Source organism: Nerophis lumbriciformis, linkage group LG21, assembly GCF_033978685.3.
Source record: "Nerophis lumbriciformis linkage group LG21, RoL_Nlum_v2.1, whole genome shotgun sequence".
NCBI classification, from domain to species: Eukaryota; Metazoa; Chordata; class Actinopteri; order Syngnathiformes; family Syngnathidae; genus Nerophis; species Nerophis lumbriciformis.
In genome coordinates, this window is record NC_084568.2 from 6,437,501 (window position 1) to 6,459,611 (window position 22,111).

The following is a 22,111-nucleotide window of genomic DNA, read 5'->3' on the forward strand; positions in this document are numbered from 1 at the left end:
AGTACCGATTCCCACTACCTGTAAATCAATGCCGATACTTAACGGTAGCAACTTTGGATACTTTTGTGCGTGTACCAATGATAATTGGAATCCAAATTAAAAAAGCATTCTTTATCATTAACACTTACCGTATTTTCCGCACCATAAGGCGCCCTGGGTTATAAGCCGCGCCTTCAATGAACGGCATATTTCAAAACTTTGTCCACCTATAAGCCGCCCCGTGTTGTAAGCCGCATCTAACTGCGCTAAAGGAATGTCAAAAAAACAGTCAGATAGGTCAGTCAAACTTTAATAATATATTAAAAACCAGCGTGATGTGGGCGCGCATGGAGTCGTATATCAACATGGACGGAGCTGCGTGAAAAAAGCCACCCGGCCTCTTCGCGTAAACTTAAACTTACCTTAACCACTCGCTCATCTTTTCTTCATCCATCCCTTCGAGTTAGCTTTTATGATGACGCCGGCTGGAAAGGTCTCTTTTGGCAAGGTCTTCCTTTTGAATATCGCCATGGGTGGAAGTTTCTGGCCATTAGCATGGCAAGCTAGAACCACAGTGAAGGATGACTTCTCATTCCCTGTGGTGCGAATATTCACCGTACGTGCTCCCGTTGTATCCACAGTGCGGTTCACAGGAATATCAAAAGTCAGTGGAACCTCGTCCATGTTGATAATGTTCTCTGGCCGGATCTTTTTTTTCAGCTATCTTGTTTTTACAATATGCACGGAAAGTAGCCAGCTTTTCTTGAAAGTCTTTAGGCAGTTGCTGTGAAATAGTAGTCCGTGTGCGGATGGAGAGATTGCGTCTTTTCATGAACCGGAAACCTGTCGCTTAGTAGGAGCCATTTTGTGGTCTTTACAGATGTAAACACACAAAGGAAATAAAACGTAATATCCGCGCGCTTCTTCTTCTTCTTCTACGCGGGCGGGTGGTTGCTTACAGTAGAAGAAGAAGCGCTTCCTCTTCTATGGGGGCGGGTGCTTACCTTGGCGGTTGCTTGCGTAGAAGAAGAAGCACTTCCTCTTCTACGGGGAAAAAAGATGGCGGCTGTTTACCGTAGTTGCGAGACCTAAACTTTATGAAAATGAATCTTAATATTAATCCATATATAAAGCGCACCGGGTTAAAAGCCGCACTGTCAGCTTTTGAGTAAATTTGTGGTTTTTAGGTGCGGCTAATAGTGCGGAAAATACGGTACCTCTGCTGTCCAGTTGTTGTCTTGTTTTCCTACACTTCCGAGTTTCATTTGCAAATATTATGTGCAAAACCCCAAAACCAGTGAAGTTGTCACGTTGTGTAAACGGTAAATAAAAACAGAATACAATGATTTGCAAATCCTTTTCAACTTATATTCAATTGAATAGACTGCAAAGACAAGATACTTAACATTCAAACTGGAAAACCTTGTTATTTTTTGCAAATATTAGCTCATTTGGAATTTGATGCCTGTAACATGTTTCAAATAAGCTGGCACAAGTGGCAAATAAGACTGAGAAAGTTAAGGAATGCTCATCAAACACTTATTTGGAACATCCCACAGGTGGACAAGGCTAATTGGGAACAGGTGGGTGCCATGATTGGGTATAAAAGCAGCTTCCATGAAATGCTCAGTCATTCACAAACAAGGATGGGGCGAGGGTCACCACTTTTGTCAACAAATGCGTGAGCAAATTGTTGAACAGTTTAAGAACAACATTTCTCAACCAGCTATTGCAAGGAATTTAGGGATTTCACCATCTACGGCCCGTAATATTATCAAAAGGTTTAGAGAATCTGGAAAAATCCCTGCATGTAACATTGAATGCCCGTGACCTTCGATCCCTCAGGCGGTACCGCATCAAAAACCGACATCAGTGTGTAAAGGATATCGCCACATGGGCTCAGGAACACTTCAGAAAAACACTGTCAGTAACTACAGTTCGTCGCTACATCTGTAAGTGCAAGTTAAAACTCTACTACGCAGAGCCAAAGCCATTTATCAACAACACCCAGAAACGCCGCCGGCTTCGCTGGGCCCGAGTTAATCTAAGATGGACCGATGCAAAATGGAAAAGTGTTCTGAGGTCTGACGAGTCCCCATTTCTAATTCATTTTGGAAACGGTGGACGTCGTGTTCTCCGGAACAATGAGGCTTGTTATAGGCGCAAAGTTCAAAAGCCAGCATCTGTGATGGTATGTGGGTGAATTAGTGCCCAAGACATGGATAACTTACACATCTGTGAAGGCACCATTAATGCTGAAAGGTACATACAGTTTTTGGAGCAACATATGTTGCCATCCAAGCAACGTTATCATGGACGCCCCTGCTTATTTCAGCAAGACGATGCCAAGCCACGTGTTACAACTGCGTGGCTACATAGTAAAAGAGTGCGGGTACTAGACTGGCCTGCCTGTAGTCCAGACCTGTCTCCCATTGAAAATGTGTAGCGCAATATGAAGCCTAAAATACCACAACGGAGACCCCCGGACTGTTGAACAACTTAAGCTGTACATCAAGCAAGAATGGGAAAGAATTCCACCTGAAAAGCTTCCAAAATGTGTCTCCTCAGTTCCCAAACGTCTACTGAGTGTTGTTAAAAGGAAAGGCCATGTAACACAGTGGTAAAAATGCCCCTGTGCCAACTTTTTTTGCAATGTGTTGCCGCCATTAAATTCTAAGTTAATGATTATTTGCAAAAAAAAAAAAAAAAGTTTCTCAGTGTGAACATTAAATATCTTGTCTTTGCAGTCTATTCAAATGAATATAAGTTGAAAAGGATTTGCAAATTATTGTATTCTGTTTTTATTTACGAATTACACAAATTGCCAACTTCCCTGATTTTGGGTTTTGTAATAGAGTTTGCATGCAGTTGCAGTTCCAATACATTAGATGGCAGTAGTGAATGCACTACTAGGAAGTAGTCTTTGCCATTAAGTTGAGTATGCCCGTATTTTCTTTTCTTGAGCCCTATAAGTGAGTACTGTACTTGTTATTACACACCAGCTGTTTGATTGTAAACTAATTTGGAGGTGTTGAAAACGCCATGTAAAACAGCTAATGCTGGTGTCCAGGCTGGTCCTCTTTCAGTCGGGATGGGTCGCTTTCACATTGGAACTGATACCATACCAATTTTTGGTACTTTTGTGTGTGTTCATAAAAAATGTTGATTTGTTTAATAATATCAACAGCTAGTACGCATTCATTTCAGTTTGTGCTACGTGAGTTGCCGTAGTCAGGGAGTAGTCTTTGCCATTAAGTTGAATGCCACTCTTGTCTTTTGTTGAGTCCAACAAAGTGTTTATACTGTAAATATTGTATCTTTTACACACCAGCTGTTTGATTGTAACGTGCATCTAAATTGTAGTTCTCGATACCAAATTTGGAGGTGTTGAAATCGACATCATAATGCTAATCTTTAGCATGTCCATGACAAATCACATGTAAATTAGCATTGAGCTCGCGCATTTTGAAAAGTGGAGCCATACTGTTGCACTTGGTTGTACTGTTCAACTGCTTGTTTCCCGGCCAAGTGCTTGAGCCGGTGCTGCAACATGCAACAAAAGGTATCAAAATTAACACCGATTGACTGCGATGAGGTGGCGACTTGTCCAGGGTGTACCCCGCCCTCCGCCCGAATGCAGCTGAGATAGACTCCAGCACCCCCTGCGACCTCCCAAAAAAAGGGACAAACGGTAGAAAATGGATGGATGGATGATTTTACGTGAATGAGTACTGGGTAGTACCGACAGACTTTGGTCACTACCAATAACATCTCAGTTTTCTATCCGGCTTGTCCTTATTCTGAATGGTCACGGGTGAGAAGCTGGAGCCTATCCCAGCTCACTTTCGTCACCCTGGTCAATCCCGAAAGCACATATAAACCAACCGGCATAAACACTCAAACCTTTGGACAAATTTCAAGGAGCCACCACATGTTTTTTGGGACATGGGAGGAAGCAAAACCCCGTGGAGGAAACCCACACAAGTGTGGCAAGAACATGCAAACTCCACAAGAAGATAAAACTGACCTAAAATGATACAGCATGACCAAGACAGAATATAACAAAACAAGGATAGGTAGCAAGAAACAACTTAAAATGAATATGATTTTTAACGGCATTTTTTTTTTTTTAAAGTACAGTGCACTCATTTTCGGTTACAGACCGGCTCAAGCACTTGGCGGGCAAACAAGCGTATTCATAGCGCACCACTTCTAAGTACTGTTATATATTGTGTTATATTTATGTATATTTTCGCTTTTCCATGGCAAGAAAAGCAAGCCCTCGAAAGTCAGGCACAGCTTTTTCCAAATGCGTTAGCTCAATGCTAATTTACATTGGATTTGCCATAGACATGCTACTGATTAGCATTACCGATGTTACAAAGCCGCACGTTACAATCAGACAGCTGGAAACACGATACTTACTGTAAATACTTTGTAGGGCTCAACAAACGACAAGAGTAGCACATTCAACTTAATGGCAAAGACTACTTTCTGACTACGGCAACACACCTAGGACAAACTGAAATAAATGCATACTTGTAACTAACTAACAGTTAACATGAGCACACACAAATGTATCAACAGTTGGTATTGTACCAGGTAAAATGTTAAAGCTACCCATCCTGACTGGTGGCGGACCAGCCTGGACACCTCTCATGTTATGCTAGTGCTAGCATCGGCGCTAATGTTGACGCTGAGAAAAGATTTGTTGCGCTCTAAGATCGATATTGCCTTGCCTTGTAAATATACTAGCTGCTTTTTTTTGGGAGGGGGGAAGGAAAAAGACTGCTGTTCTAAATGTGTCCACTGGATGTCGCAATAGCAATTCTGTTAGGCAAGCAAACGGTTTATACTGGAGCCAAGCAAGAGGTACACAGTAAAAGGGGGACTGTGGCTCCTCCTCCTCGACCCTGTCGTTTTATGTCTTCTGCTTCGAACACATCGTCGTTTGGGTGGTATAGCTCGGTTGGTAGAGTGGCCGTGCCAGCAACCTGAGGGTTCCAGGTTCGATCCCCGCTCCCGCCATCCTAGTCACTGCCGTTGTGTCCTTGGGCAAGACACTTTACCCACCTGCTCCCAGTGCCACCCACACTGGTTTAAATGTAACTAAGATATTGGGTGTCACTATGTAAAAGCACTTTGAGTCACTAGAGAAAAACGCTATATAAATATAATTAATTTCACAATTCACTTAAATCGTTGCCCCAAAATGTCTCCGTCAAACACCAGAAAAGTGAACTTAACCCTTTTGAATAGAGATGTCCGATAATGGCTTTTTTGACGATATCCGATATTGTCCAACTCTTAATTACCGATTCCGATATCAACCGATACCGATATATACAGTCGTGGAATGAACACATTATTATGCCTAATTTTGTTGTGATGCCCCGCTGGATGCATTAAACAATGTAACAAGGTTTTCCAAAATAAATCAACTCAAGTTATGGAAAAAAAAAATGCCAACATGGCACTGCCATATTTATTATTGAAGTCACAAAGTGCATTCTTTTTTTTTAACATGCCTCAAAACAGCAGCTTGGAATTTGGGACATGCTATCCCTGAGAGAGCATGAGGAGGTTGAGGTGGGCGGGGGGGTTGAGGTGGGAGGTAGCGGGGGGGTGTATATTGTAGCGTCCCGGAAGAGTTAGTGCTGCAAGGGGTTCTGGGTATTTGTTCTGTTGTGTTTATGTTGAAATGTGTTTGTCATTCTTGTTTGGTGTGGGTTCACAGTGTGGCGCATATTTGTAACGGTGTTAAAGTTGTTTGTACGGCCACCCTCAGTGTGACCTGTATGGCTGTTGACCAAGTATGAATTGCATTCACTTATGTGTGTGAAAAGCCGTAGATATTATGTGATTGGGCCGGAACGCAAAAGTGCCTTGAAGGCACGCCCCCAATGTTGTTGTCTGGGTGGAAATCGGGAGAAATTCGGGAGAATGGTTGCCCCGGGAGATTTTTTCGGATGGGGCAACTTCGGGAGTCTCCCGGGAAAATCGGTAGGGTTGGCAAGTATGACTGGGTATGTACTTCGTACAGCGGCGTTTTAAAAAGTCATACATTTTACTTTTTGAAACCGATACCGATCATTTCCGATATCACATTTTAAAGCATTTATCGTCCGATAATATCGGCAGTCCGATATTATCGGACATCTCTACTTTTGAATAGTTTTTACCTGCGTTTCTTACGGTTTGTTGAGTTAGCTCCGGATTGATACGTGGACATGACAAAGGAGGTATTTGATACCAAGAAGAGTCTACATGTTGTGTTTTTTGTTCAATCCCAGAAAGACTGTGACTTAAAAGTTTAATCCTGGCTTTGTAGATACACTGAGACCAAGTCTAAGCCCATTGTGGTTTTGAAACGGCACCAATTTCCTCAGAATTTTAAAGTTCAAGTTAAAGTACCAATGATTGTCACACACACACTAGGTGTGGTGAAATGTGTCCTCTGCATTTGACCCATCACCCTTGATCACCACCTGGGAGGTGAGGGGAGCAGTGGGCAGCAGCGGTGGCCGCGCCCGGGAATAATTTTTGGTGATTTAACCCCCAATTCCAACCCTTGATGCTGAGTGCCAAGCAGGGAGGTAATGGGTCTTATTTGTATAGTCTTTGGTATGACTTGGCCGGGGTTTGAACTCACAACCTACCCATCTCAGGGCGGACACTCTAACCACAAGGCCGCTGAGTGTCAAGACTTGGACTATGGCGTGGTTTGTTCTCCCGTGGTACAAATGAACATTTGGACCAGACATGGCGTGAAGGTGAAGACATATTTAATTTTACTATAACAAAAAGAACAAACTAAAGGCGCGCACAAGGCGGAAGTACAAACTTGACAAATGAAACCAATACTTGCACGTGGGCAAAAAACTAAGGACATGAACAAAAGTCGCTAACTGTGGCATGAATAAAAATAAAAAAACTTACTTGGACAGGGCATGAAGTACGCAGAGGTAAACAGAGTGTGGCAGGGGTATGAATCCGGATGTCGCCAGAAAGAAAAACTGAAAACAATGAACTTAAATACTACAGACATGATTAGTGAAAACAGGTGCGTGACGTGACTACGTTGCTATGGTGACAAACAAGAGTGCACAATGAGTCCAAACGTGGAACAGGTGAAACCAATGGGTAACTATGGAAACAAGACAAGGGAGTGAAAAGCCAGAAACTAAAGAGTCCAATAACTAAACTAAACAAAACATGACTAAAACAAAACATGATTACACAGACATGACAGCTGAGTAGACAAATTCAACAAATTTCAACAAATTTGAAGTGTTTTGTCCAGAGGATTATTTGTTATTTGTACGTTTTCAGAATGTGCTTATTTTTGGCCAAAGTAAAACAAAGAAAACAACCTGAAGTTGTCTTTATTTTGAAGTTATCATGCCATGATTTTACCATTTGGGCCCACTTGAGAATAGATTTGAGTTTGACACCGCTGTGTTAGGGTAACAGGACTGAGATAAATATGATAAACATCTCCATAAATACCTTTGTAATTTTCCTTTCTTCTTTCGCTTTTTCCAGTTCCTATCCCATCCAAGCTGAACGGCTCGGCGCTGTCCGCCTTGTCCCTCTGCAAGGACGGCCTGGGCCTGGGCTCCGTGTCCAACCCGGCCGAGGTCTTCTGTTCGGTGCCGGGCCGCCTCTCGCTGCTCAGCTCCACCTCCAAGTACAAGGTGACGGTCGGCGAGGTGCAGCGGCGGCTCGCCCCGCCCGAGTGCCTCAACGCCTCTCTGCTGGGCGGAGTCCTTCGCAGGTGAGTCGGCGGCGCCTTTAACCCTGAAAACGCCAGGCAAATGTGAAGAAGGGCATATAAGTTGAACGGGCGAAAATAAGCGGACCTAAAACGGAACCTTGAGGAACACCGAGTTGAACAGAATGACTGCATCTGAAGTAAACGAGCTACAGCAACACCTTAGTTACATAAATCATACTATGAAAATAACTGCCAAAAAGGAGAGGACTTAAAGTGGTGCCTTGAGGAACGCCCCAGTTATGTAAGTCACAAGTTTGGACCACAGTGTTCTATGTTTGCTAGCAAGGTTAAAATGTCAATGCAATGTGTTTACAATGGTCCAAGTTCCTCTAAACCAGTGTTTTTCAACCACTGTGCCGCGGCACACTAGTGTGTCGTGAGACACAGTCTGGTGTGCCGTGGGAGATTAGGTAATTTCACCTATTTGGGTTAAAAATATATTTTGCAAACTAGTAATTATAATTCGCAAATAATGTGCCGTTTTTGAGTGTCTTTACTGTCTGGAGATCGGCAGACTTACCACGTTATACTCTTCCATATCAGTAGGTGGCAGCAGGTAGCTAATTGCTTTGTAGATGTCGGAAACAGCGGGAGGCAGCGTGCAGGTAAAAAGGTGTCTAATGCTTAAACCAAAAATAAACAAAAGGTGAGTGTCCCTAAGAAAAGGCATTGAAGCTTAGGGAAGGCTATGCAGAACGAAACTAAAACTGAACTGGCTACAAAGTAAACAAAAACAGAATGCTGGACGACAGCAAAGACTTACTGTGGAGCAAACACGGCGTCCACAAAGTACACCCGAGCACAGGATAGGATAGGATAGGATAAAACAGTACAGAACAGGAATGCTGATGGATCGCCACGAGGCGCCCCGTAAAAAGTGGGAAACAGCTAAAACGCTAGGGAAGAAGATGTGTAAAAAAATACAATCTAGACTGGGCTCCTAAGGGTGTCTAGTCTGGAGTGGGGAAAAATCTCCATGCCATGCGCACATAAACATGTTACATTTAATCCCGACAACTCGCAACAGAGGGTCGGGGGGGTTGGGGCCCTGGAGGTCGACTGGTACTATGAAGCGCTGCCAGCCGTCCATCACCCCGAAGGGGAATCAAGCGGTGGGGAAGGTGTGGGATGGGGGAGGGGAGTTGGGTGTGTATATGCCCATTGTCTTGGGTGTGTTGATGTAGTGTCCATAGGCCTGGGGCCGTTCTGCATGCAAGCAAAAGTTTGACTCCGGGTGTCGTTGAGGAGGGAGGGAGGGAGGTCAAAAGCGTCCATCGTTGAGGAGTCCTCATGGGGTGTTACCAGAACAGCCTGCTCCTGTTGTTGCAGCGTCAAGGCCATTCGAGACATGACAATCAACAAAGTCCCCACAAAAAAGGATAAAAACAACTGAAATATTCTTGATTGCTAAAACAAAGCAGGTGTGGGGAATAGCGGTCAAAGGAAGACATGAAACTGCTACAGGAAAATACCAAAAAAAGGAGAAAAAGCCACCAAAATAGGAGCGCAAGACAAGAAGTAAAACACTACACACAGGAAAACAGCAAAAAACTAAGTAAGTCAGGGTGTGATGTGACAGGTGGTGACAGTACACCTACTTTGAGACAAGAGCTATATTGATGCATGCTTGGTTATGCTTTAAAGTCATATCCAACAATTGTGACAATGACTTTTTATTGTCAATATCGGCTGCAGAGTTTCATTTTTTAGTGATTTCTGCTGGTGGTGTGCTTCCGCATTTTTTCAATGAAAAAAATGTGCCTTGGCTCAAAAAAAGGTTGAAAAACACTGCTCTGAACAACAGCTGCAAAAATGTTTGTCTCCCATATATGGTCATGCTGTTCCACGTCAGCCCTGTAGATGACATTAGTTACAAAGTGGGCTACACACGGTTAGGGTTTTCAACAACTACCGGATCTGGGTGTGCCGCCGGTGCCAGCAGACTGTAACGTCGAAAGGTGGCTAACCTTGCAACGAAGTTCCTTGAAAAATCTGTATTTTATTTTTTTTCTGCGCGATCCTGCTAACAAATGATTTTTTTGCGTTTGGCTAATTAAATATGGCTGAAGTAATTAAAAGTGATTTCAAGAAAAATGCTCAGAATTTTAGTAAAATTGTTAAGCGTTGACAGGAGACGCTGGAGGTTTTTTGATTGATTTTGATTGAAACTTTTATTAGTAGATTGCACAGTACAGTACATATTCCGTACAATTGACCACTAAATGGTAACACCCCAATAAGTTTTTCAACTTGTTTAAGTCGGGGTCCACGTTAATCAATTCATGGTTGTTGTTGTGACTTTTAGGATGCAGATGAACGAGGTGGTATTTATAACAGTAGTATTTGTCGGTAAACGAACAAAACGCGAAAGCAACGAGAAAGGCTCTGCCCGGACGGACTATGAAGAAAATAAAACCAAACAAAACTGCTGAAACCCAGCAAAACACTCACAGGAAATGTGGAGCTGATGGCGTCCACAAAGTAGTGCATACTAGGTTTAACATCAAACAGCTCTTCTGTAGTCCAATGAAATGATAACAACATCATCAATGTCCCGACAGCGAAGGTAGAAAAAGAATCGACTTAAATAGTCTTGATTGCAAACAGAAAACAGGTGAGGGGAAATGCTCCGGGACAGAAGACACCAACAAAACCGGTGGAGCCGCCAAAATAAAAGCATGGGACAGGAACTAACACAAAACAGTGGGGAAAGAATAGCTAACCTTGCAACGATCCTGCTAACCAATGATTTTTGTGTTTGGCTAATTAAATATGGCTGAAGTAATTAAAAGTGAATTGTTCAAGAAAAATGCTCAGAATTTGAGTAAAAGTGTCAGACGTTGACAAAGGGTGTTTCCTAAGGTTGTTGCGGTTTTTCGGATGCAGATGAACGAGGTAGGAGCGTGAGGTAAAAAGGGGTATTAATTGATAAACGAACAAAACGTGACGGACTGTGAAGAAAATAAAACCAAACAAAACTGCTGAAGCCCAGCAAAGCACTCACAGGAAATTTGGAGCTGATGGCGTCCACAAAGTAGTGCATACTAGGTTTAGCATCAAACAGCTCCTCTGTAGTCCAATGAAAGGATAACAACATCATCAATGTCCCGACAGCAAAGGTAGAAAAAGAATCGACTTAAATAGTCTTGATTGCAAACAGAAAACAGGTGAGGGGAAATGCTCCGGGACAGAAGACACCAACAAAACCGGTGGAGCCGCCAAAATAAAAGCACGGGACAAGAACTAACACAAAACAGTGGGGAAAGAATAGCTAACCTTGCAACGATCCTGCTAACTAATGATTTTTGTGTTTGGCTAATTAAATGTGGCTGAAGTAATTAAAAGTGAATTGTTCAAGAAAAATGCTCAGAATTTTAGTAAAAGTGTCAAACGTTGACAAACGGTGTTTCCTAAGGTTGTTGTGGTTTTTATGATGCAGATGAAGGAGGTAGGAGAGTGAGGTAAAAAGGGGTTTTAATTGATAAACGAACAAAACGCGACAAACTATGAAGAAAATAAAACCAAACAAAACTGCTGGAACCCAGCAAAGCACTCACGGGAAATTTGGAGCTGACGGCGTCCACAAAGTAGTGCGTACTAGGTTTAGCATCGAACAGCTTCTCTGTAGTCCAATGAAAGGATAACAACATCATCAACGTCCCGACAGCGAAGGTAGAAAAAGAATCGACTTAAATAGTCTTGATTGCAAACAGAAATCAGGTGAGGGGAAATGCTCCGGGACAGAAGACACCAACAAAACCGGTAGAGCCGCCAAAATAAAAGCACGGGACAGGAACTAACACAAAACAGTGGGGAAAGAATAGCTAACCTTGCAACGATCCTGCTAACCAATGATTTTTGTGTTTGGCTAATTAAATGTGGCTGAAGTAATTAAAAGTGAATTATTCAAGAAAAATGCTCAGAATTTTAGTAAAAGTGTCAAACGTTGACAAAGGGTGTTTCCTAAGGTTGTTGTGGTTTTTAGGATGCAGAGGAAGGAGGTAGGAGCATGAGGTAAAAAGGGGTTTTAATTGATGAACAAACAAAATGCGACAAACTATGAAGAAAATAAAACCAAACAAAACTGCTGAAACCCAGCAAAACACTCATGGGAAATGTGGAGCTGATGGCGTCCACAAAGTAGTGCATACTAGGTATAACATCAAACAGCTCTTCTGTAGTCCAATGAAAGGATAACAATATCATCAACGTCCCGACAGCAAAGGTAGAAAAAGAATAGACTTAAATAGTCTTGATTGCAAACAGAAAACAGATGAGGGGAAATGCTCCGGGACAGAAGACACCAACAAAACCGGAAGAGCCGCCAAAATAAAAGCATGGGACAGGAACTAACACAAAACAGTGGGGAAAGAATAGCTAACCTTGCAACGATCCTGCTAACCAATGATTTTTGTGTTTGGCTAATTAAATGTGGCTGAAGTAATTAAAAGTGAATTGTTCAAGAAAAATGCTCAGAATTTTAGTAAAAGTGTCAAACGTTGACAAACGGCGTTTCCTAAGGTTGTTGTGGTTTTTAGGATGCAGATGAAGGAGGTAGGAACGTGAGGTAAAAAGGGGTTTTAATTGATAAACGAACAAAACGCGACAAACTATGAAGAAAATAAAACCAAACAAAACTGCTGAAACCCAGCAAAACACTCACGGGAAATGTGGAGCTGACGGCGTCCACAAAGTAGTGCATACTAGGTTTAACATCAAACAGCTCTTCTGTAGTCCAATAAAACGATAACAACATCATCAATGTCCCGACAGCGAAGGTAGAAAAAGAATCGACTTAAATAGTCTTGATTGCAAAACAGAAAACAGGTGAGGGGAAATACTCCGGGACAGCAGACAGGGGAAAACACCAACAAAACCGGAAGATCCGCTCAAAATAAAAGCACGGGACAGGAACTAACGCAAAACACCGGAGAACACTAACAAAAACGCAACAAAAAGTGGGGAAAGAATAGCTAACCTTGCAACGATCCTGCTAACCAATAATATTGTCTTTGGCTAATTAAATATGGCTGAAGTAATTAAAAGTGAATTGTTCAAGAAAAATGCTCAGAATTTTAGTAAAAGTGTCAAAAGTTGACAAACGGCGTTTTGTAAGGTTGTTGTGGTTTTTAGGATGCAGATGAAGGAGGTAGGAGCGTGAGGTAAAAAGGGGTTTTAATTGATAAACGAACAAAACGCGACAAACTATGAAGAAAATAAAACCAAACAAAACTGCTGAAACCCAGCAAAGCACTCACGGGAAATGTGGAGCTGATGGCGTCCACAAAGTAGTGCATACTAGGTTTAACATCAAACAGCTCTTCTGTAGTCCAATAAAACGATAACAACATCATCAATGTCCCGACAGCGAAGGTAGAAAAAGAATCGACTTAAATAGTCTTGATTGCAAAACAGAAAACAGGTGAGGGGAAATACTCCGGGACAGCAGACAGGGGAAAACACCAACAAAACCGGAAGATCCGCTCAAAATAAAAGCACGGGACAGGAACTAACGCAAAACACCGGAGAACACTAACAAAAACGCAACAAAAAGTGGGGAAAGAATAGCTAACCTTGCAACGATCCTGCTAACCAATAATATTGTCTTTGGCTAATTAAATATGGCTGAAGTAATTAAAAGTGAATTGTTCAAGAAAAATGCTCAGAATTTTAGTAAAAGTGTCAAAAGTTGACAAACGGCGTTTTGTAAGGTTGTTGTGGTTTTTATGATGCAGATGAAGGAGGTAGGAGCGTGAGGTAAAAAGGGGTTTTAATTGATAAACGAACAAAACGCGACAAACTATGAAGAAAATAAAACCAAACAAAACTGCTGAAACCCAGCAAAGCACTCACGGGAAATGTGGAGCTGATGGCGTCCACAAAGTAGTGCATACTAGGTTTAACATCAAACAGCTCTTCTGTAGTCCAATGAAACGATAACAATATCATCAATGTCCCGATAGCGAAGGTAGAAAAAGAGTCGACTTAAATAGTCTTGATTGCAAAACAGAAAACAGGTGAGGGGAAATATTCCGGGACAGAAGACAGGGGAAAACACCAACAAAACCGGAAGATCCGCCAAAATAAAAGCACAGAACAGGAACTAACAACACAAAACACCGGAGAACACTAACAAAAACGCAACAAAAAGTGGGGAAAGAATAGCTAACCTTGCAACGATCCTGCTAACCAATGATATTGTCTTTGGCTAATTAAATGTGGCTGAAGTAATTAAAAGTGCAAAGTTCAAGAAAAATGCTCAGAATTTTAGTAAAAGTGTCAAACGTTGACAAAGGGTGTTTCCTAAGGTTGTTGTGGTTTTTAGGATGCAGATGAAGGAGGTAGGAGCGTGAGGTAAAAAGGGGTTTTTAATTGATAAACGAACAAAACGCGACAAACTATGAAGAAAAAATAAAACTGCTGAAACCCAGCAAAGCACTCGTGGGAAATTTGGAGCTGACGGCGTCCTCAAAGTAGTGCATACTAGGTTTAGCATCAAACAGCTCCAATGAAACTATAACATCATCACCGTCTTGACAGCAAAGGTAATGAAAAAATAATCGACTTAAATAGTCTTGATTGCAAACAGAAAACAGGTGAGGGGAAATGCTCCGGGACAGGAGTGAAGCAGACAGGGTAAGACACCAACAAAAAGCGGAAAAGCCGCCAAAATAAAAGCACAGGACAGGAACTAACACAAACCACAGGAGAACACTGACAAAAACGTGACAAAAAGTGGGGAAAGAATAGTTCATACTGGGAAAAAAATCATCAAAAAAAAAAGAAAAAGAGTATGATGAAGGAAGGAAGGAAGGGACAAAATGGCATACATTTTTGTGCTCAGAACACGGGTTTTAAAAATGTGGGTCCTATTGGATAGAGGTGGGAATCTTTGGGCGTCTCACAATTCGATCCCGTTCCGATTCTTGGGGTGACGGTTCCTTTAAGAATAGATTTTTGATTCCAACCGATTCTGGCAATGTATTATTTGGAGTAGAAACTATAATAACAACTTTTCAAAATAATACATTTTATTAGTAGATTTTTTTTTTTTTTTAACTAAAATGTTAAAAAAATTGGGCAATTTGCAATAATTTCACCTCAAAATTTTGGTGAAAAACTGGCAACTCAGTTGCCAGAATTTTACTGTAAAATTTACAATAGTTTTTTTTTACTGTAAGAAAAATGTTGGCACCTGAGCTGCCAGTTTTTTTTGGTGTTTTTTTTTTTTTTTTTTACCGCAAATCAACAACTGTAGATTATTTGGTGTATTCTTGTAAACGCCAAAACAACACCAGTTTATTACAGTAAAAAAAAAAAGTACTGTTTTTTTCATTTGAGAAACTGTAAAAACCACAGTAAATGTCAAAAATGTTAATACTATTATTACACAATTTTTTATGCATTTTTTAGTAGATTTTTTTTAAACTAAAATGTAAAAACAAATAGGGTAAGTTGCAATAATTTTACCTCAAAATGTTGTGCATATGGAAATGGAAAAACAATGGAAAAACAATACTGCTGTTTTTATGGTAGAAAAAAAGGCAGCTCAGTTGCCAGAGTTTTACTGTAAAATTGACATTAGTTTTTTTTACTGTAAATAAAAAAAACAAATGATGCCAAATAAAAAAAAAACTGGCAGCTCAGGCGCCAAATAAATTTTGGCACCTGAGTTTTTTTTTTGTTTTAGATTTTTCGGTGTATTACTGTAGATAGATAGATAATACTTTATTGATTCCATCAGGAGAGTTCCCTCAGGAAAATTAAGTCTATAAATTTCGTAAATTTTACTGTAAAATTTACATTTGTTTTTTTTACTGTAAATAACAAAAACTGCAATTTTACAGTAAAATTTTGGCACCTGAGCTACCAGTTGTTTTTTTACCGCAAATCAACAACTGTAGATTTTTTGGTGTATTACTGTAAATACCAAAACACATTACTACAGTAAAAAAAAGTACAGTTTTTTTCATTTAGAGAAATGGATAGCTTGCTTTGAAATCATTATTATTAGTATTTATTTCTATTTCAAAGTGGTTTGAATGTTTGATAATATACTTTTGCATAATTAGACAATATTTAAGTTAACATAATTACATGAGGTACATTTTTTTTCTTCTCCCAAAATAGAAAAAATGATAAATTTAGTAAGAAAAGTTACAGTACTTTATTGATACATATTAGGTTACAAAACCTCCTTCTGGCGGCTGACATCTGATGTATTCACACAGCCGGTAAGCACGGAGAAAGCCTAAAAGGGTCTTTTTGAAAACTAATTCTTAGGAAAAAGAAAAAATACAAAAAAAAAAAAAATCGATCTTTAAAAATGACAAACCGATTTAGAATTGGGTTGAATAAGAATCGCGATTTGGTTTGTGAATCAATTTTTCAATTTTTATTTTTTTATTTTATTTTATATTTATTTATTCATTTATCATAATACAGCTACTGAGAAAGAGACACTGTCCCCCCCAAAAAAGCATGTTAAATAAAAAAATAAATAAAAATAAAAAATAAAAAATAAAAAATAACTAATAATAATAAAAATAATAAAAAATTAAAAAAAATTAAAAAAACAAATAAAGAATAAAAAATAACTAATAATAATAAAAATAATAATAAATTAATTTGTTTTAAAAAAACACAAAAAAATAAAATTAAAAATTAAAAACAATTATGAAAACATTTTTAAAAAAAACATTTTTTTTGGTGTACCCCTAAGATCATATTTAATGTTCTCGAGCTCTAAGAAAAACACAAAGTCCTTAAGCCATAGGAGGGCCATTTTTCAAGCCCTCCTACTATTGGAACACTACTTTGGATAATCAGCACAGGCTCAGTATTGCTCGTTTGAATAAAGTTATGACCTTTTAAAGGGGAACTCAATCAGACGTTGGATTATTGCACTACGAAACAAATGAAATATTCCTAGAAATGGCATTTTGCTTGTGAAACCGGGAAAAAACATAACACGATGCAATTATTACTCATGTACAACAAATAATTTTTTTTCTATGGGCCAAAATTCCCCACTATTCTTATTTTGAGAACCAGCGTCTTTTGCAGTGGACATTTGTTTTTCTTTTATTGTGTCATAGAGTTACACATTTCAGAAACAAAATAGCCCTTTTATGGAAAATACAAGTGTCCACTGTAGTGGACGCTGGCCTTTAGGGGGTTCAAATGTCATCGCAAGGATCTTCCAATGTGTTTACATTGGCCCAAGTCCCTTATTACAACAGTTTTTATTCCATATTTTTTTACTGAACCGGTCTGTTGTATAGCCCCGTGTTATGATAATAATACGTGATGTATTTTTAACAAAAACGTGTTCTTTAAAACCACCTGAGAACTAGCAATGCATGTTAGTCCTCTGTAGAGGACAAGTCTTTTACATCTTTATTTCTAATGCAAAATGTTGGACAAGAATCAAACCTGTTGTGCCGCCAGGAGGGACGGAATGTAATGTTTGTTTGAGCAAAATTGTCGGATAGTTTGAGGTGGTTCGGGTATTTGTTTAAGCTACTACAACACATTTTACAATGTCTACTGTAGTGGACATTAGGACTCCTGTAGTATTTTTCCGTATAAAATGATGGATTTTAGCATAATAAAGTTAAGTTAAAGTACCAATGATTGTCACACACACTCTAGGTGCGGCGAAATTATTCTCTGCATTTGACCCATCGCCCTTGATCACCCCCCCTGGGAGGTGAGGGGAGCAGTGAGCAGCAGCGGTGGCCGCGCCCGGGAATCATTTTTGGTGATTTAACCCCCAATTCCGACCCTTGATGCTGAGTGCCAAGCAGGGAGGTAATGGCTCCCATTTTTATAGTCTTTGGTATGACTCGGCCGGGGTTTGAACTCACAACCTACCGATCTCATACTTAATATTCATCAATGAAAAGTGTGGCATAAAAAGTTTTTCCATGTTATCCAATGTTGAAAAACCGAATCATGAAAAGTTGTACAAGTAGTTGTCCACCACAATGGACGTTTCATACAAAAAAAGAGACAACCAGACTCAAAAATATTGCGCAGCATTGTTTTCAACCCTCATGCGGTCTTTCTTACTCTTTATGGAGTAAAAAGCACTTAAAATAAAGTAACGGCGAGGTCAGCGCCTAAGGACCCAAAATGGGTCATGGGACCGAATCACAAGAACAGGAACGGTTTAATGAAAGAGCGCCTCGGGGCCATTGAGCAAGCGCATGGAATGGCTCATTAAAGCATCTGAAGGGAAGTAAAAGTTGTCCCGGTCGTGGAAACACACTTCCTGCATCCATCTTTTAGTCAAATCTTGTTTTTGTTTTTTTAACATTCATATCAACAGGTAAGGTCAGGCAGGAACATTGAATATACAAAACACTTTGGAGTGTTGACAGGGATCATAAGGAGATTTCATTGTCACACACACACACACACACACACACACACACACACACACACACACACACACACACACACACACACACACACACACACACACACACACACACACACACTATAAACTGCTCTGTCTCTACCGTCCCTCAGGGCAAAGTCCAAGAATGGTGGCCGCTGTCTGAGAGAGCGTCTGGAGAAGATTGGCCTCAACCTGCCCGCCGGGCGACGCAAGGCAGCCAACGTCACTCTGCTAACGTCTCTGGTGGAGGGTACGACACACACACACACACACACACACACACACACACACACACACACACACACACACACACACACACACACGGTCACACACACAGTCACAGAACGACACAGAAATATTCACGCATGAGCGGCAAAGAGCAATGAAGTGTTTAAGTAGTGCAAGTGACCACACAGTGCGTCACCTGACCTGACTTGACTTACTCTTACACTTTAAAGCATGTTTTAAATCATGTACACACGCGTCACAGCATACTCCGAAAACCAGCGTCCACTGCAGTGGACATTTCTGATCTGCTTCATATCTCTGACTAACAAGATAACACCCCCCCCTCTGAAAAACAAAACAAAAAACGTCCACTGCAGTGGACATTTGTGATATGTTTTGTATTTCTGACACAAGAAATAGACCAAAAATAAACGTCCACTGCAGTGGACATGTGTGATCTGCTTTATAGCTCTGACGAAAGAAATACACCCCAAAAAAAAACGTACACTGCAGTGGACATTTGTCATCTGTTTTGTATCTCCTACAAAACAAATTGGCCCAAAACAAACGTCCACTGCGGTGGACATTTGTGATCTGCTTTATATCTCTGACAAACGAAATACCCCTCCCCCGAAAAAAAACGTCCACTGCAGTGGACATTTGTGATCTGCTTTATATCTCTGACAAACGAAATAACCCCTCGCCCCCCGAAAAAAACAAAAAACGTCCACTGCAGTGGACATTTGTGATATGTTTTGTATCTCTGACACAATAAATAGACCAAAAATAAACGTCCACTGCAGTGGACATGTGTGATCTGCTTTATATCTCTGACGAAAGAAATACACCCCAACAAAAACGTACACTGCAGTGGACATTTGTCATCTGTTTTGTATCTCCTACAAAACAAATAGGCCAAAAACAAACGTCCACTGCAGTGGACATGTGTGATCGGCTTTATATCTCTGAAAAAAGAAATAGACCAGAAAAAAAAACGTACACTGCAGTGGACATAGGTGATCTGTTTTGTATCTCTGATGAAATAAATACAGCTCCACCAAAAAAACCGTCCACTGGAGTGGACATTTGTGATCTGTTTAGTTTTTCTGACAAAAGAAATAGACCAAAAACAAGCGTCCACTGCAGTGGACATGTGTGATCTGCTTTATATCTCTGACGAAAGAAATACACCCCAACAAAAACGTACACTGCAGTGGACATTTGTCATCTGTTTCGTATCTCCTACAAAACAAATAGGCCAAAAACAAACGTCCACTGCAGTGGACATTTGTGATCTGCTTTATCCATCCCATCCATCCATTTTCTACCTTCATATCTCTGAAAAAAAAAAGAAATAGACCGAAAAAAAACGTACACTGCAGTGGACATGTGTGATCTGTTTTGTATCTCGGACATAACAAATAGACCAAAAACAAACGTCCACTTGAGTGGACATTTGTGATCTGCTTTATATCTTTGATGAAAGAAATACACCCCAAAAAAAACGTACACTGCAGTGGACATTTGTCATCTGTTTTGTATCTCCTACAAAACAAATAGGCCAAAAACAAACGTCCACTGCAGTGGACATTTCTGATCTGCTTTATCCATCCTATCCATCCATTTTCTACCTTTATATCTCTGAAAAAAAGAAATAGACCGAAAAAAAAACGTACACTGCAGTGGACATGTGTGATCTGTTTTGTATCTCGGACACAACAAATAGACTAAAAACAAATGTCCACTGCAGTGGACATTTGTGATCTGCTTTATATCTTTGACGAAAGAAATACACCCCAAAAAAAAACGTACACTGCAGTGGACATTTGTCATCTGTTTTGTATCTCCTACAAAACAAATAGGCCAAAAACAAACGTCCACTGCAGTGGACATGTGTGATCGGCTTTATATCTCTGAAAAAAGAAATAGACCAGAAAAAAAAACGTACACTGCAGTGGACATAGGTGATCTGTTTTGTATCTCTGATGAAAGAAATACAGCTCCACCAAAAAAAAACGTCCACTGGAGTGGACATTTGTGATCTGTTTAGTTTTTCTGACAAAAGAAATAGACCAAAAACAAGCGTCCACTGCAGTGGACATTTGTGATCTGCTTTATATCTCTGACGAAAGAAATACACCCCAACAAAAACGTCCACTGCAGTGGACATGTGTGATCTGCTTTATATCTCTGACGAAAGAAATACACCCCAAAAAACACGTACACTGCAGTGGACATTTGTCATCTGTTTCGTATCTCCTACAAAACAAATAGGCCAAAAACAAACGTCCACTGCAGTGGACATTTGTGATCTGCTTTATCCATCCCATACATCCGTTTTATACCTTTTTATCTCTGAAAAAAAGAAATAGACCGAAAAGAAACGTACACTGCAGTGGACATGTGTGATCGGTTTTGTATCTTGGACATAACAAATAGACCAAAAACAAACGTCCACTGCAGTGGACATGTGTGATCTGCTTTATATCTCTGACGAAAGAAATACACCCCAAAAAACACATACGCTGCAGTGGACATTTGTCATCTGTTTTGTATCTCCTAAAAAACAAATAGGCCAAAAACAAACGTCCACTGCAGTGAACATTTGTGATATGTTTTGTATTTCTGACACAAGAAATAGACCAAAAATAAACGTCCACTGCAGTGGACATTTGTGATCTGCTTTATATCTTTGACAAAAGAAATACACCCCAAAAAAAACCGTACACTGCAGTGGACATTTGTCATCTGTTTTGTATCTCCTACAAAACAAATAGGCCAAAAACAAATGTCCACTGCAGTGGACATGTGTGATCGGCTTTATATCTCTGAAAAAAGAAATAGACCAGAAAAAAAAACGTACACTGCAGTGGACATAGGTGATCTGTTTTGTATCTCTGATGAAAGAAATACAGCTCCACTAAAAAAAACGTCCACTGGAGTGGACATTTGTGATCTGTTTAGTTTTTCTGACAAAAGAAATAGACCAAAAACAAGCGTCCACTGCAGTGGACATTTGTGATCTGCTTTATATCTCTGAAAAAAGAAATAGACCAGAAAAAAAAACTTACACTGCAGTGGACATAGGTGATCTGTTTTGTATTTCTGACAGAAGAAATAGACCAAAAATAAACGTCCACTGCAGTGGACATTTGTGATCTGCTTTATAGCTCTGACGAAAGAAATACACCCCAAAAAAACGTACACTGCAGTGGACATTTGTCATCTGTTTTGTATCTCCTACAAAACAAATAGGCCAAAAACAAACGTCCACTGCAGTGGACATTTGTGATTGGCTTTATATCTCTGAAAAAAGAAATAGACTGAAAAGAAACGTCCACTGCAGTGGACATGTGTGATCTGCTTTACATCTCTGACGAAAGAAATACACCCCAACAAAAACGTACACTGCAGTGGACATTTGTCATCTGTTTTGTATCTCCTATAAAACAAATTGGCCCAAAACAAACGTCCACTGCAGTGGACATTTGTGATCTGCTTTATATCTCTGACAAACGAAATACCCCTCTCCCGAAAAAAAACAAAAAACGTCCACTGCAGTGGACATTTGTGATCTGCTTTATATCTCTGACAAACGAAATAACCCCTCGCCCCCCGAAAAAAACAAAAAACGTCCACTGCAGTGGACATTTGTGATATGTTTTGTATTTCTGACACAAGAAATAGACCAAAAATAAACGTCCACTGCAGTGGACATTTGT

General features: G+C 40.2%; 1 protein-coding gene across 1 annotated transcript in view; it reads left to right on the forward strand.

The window, feature by feature from the left end:
* Positions 1-22,111, forward strand: part of tfap2e (transcription factor AP-2 epsilon) — a 38,480-nt gene that overhangs the window by 5,827 nt on the left and 10,542 nt on the right. The window contains exons 5-6 of the mRNA XM_061983162.1: positions 7,525-7,756; positions 18,293-18,411. Of these exons, the coding sequence (XP_061839146.1) occupies positions 7,525-7,756; positions 18,293-18,411 (351 nt within the window). The remainder of the gene's footprint in view (positions 1-7,524; positions 7,757-18,292; positions 18,412-22,111) is intronic.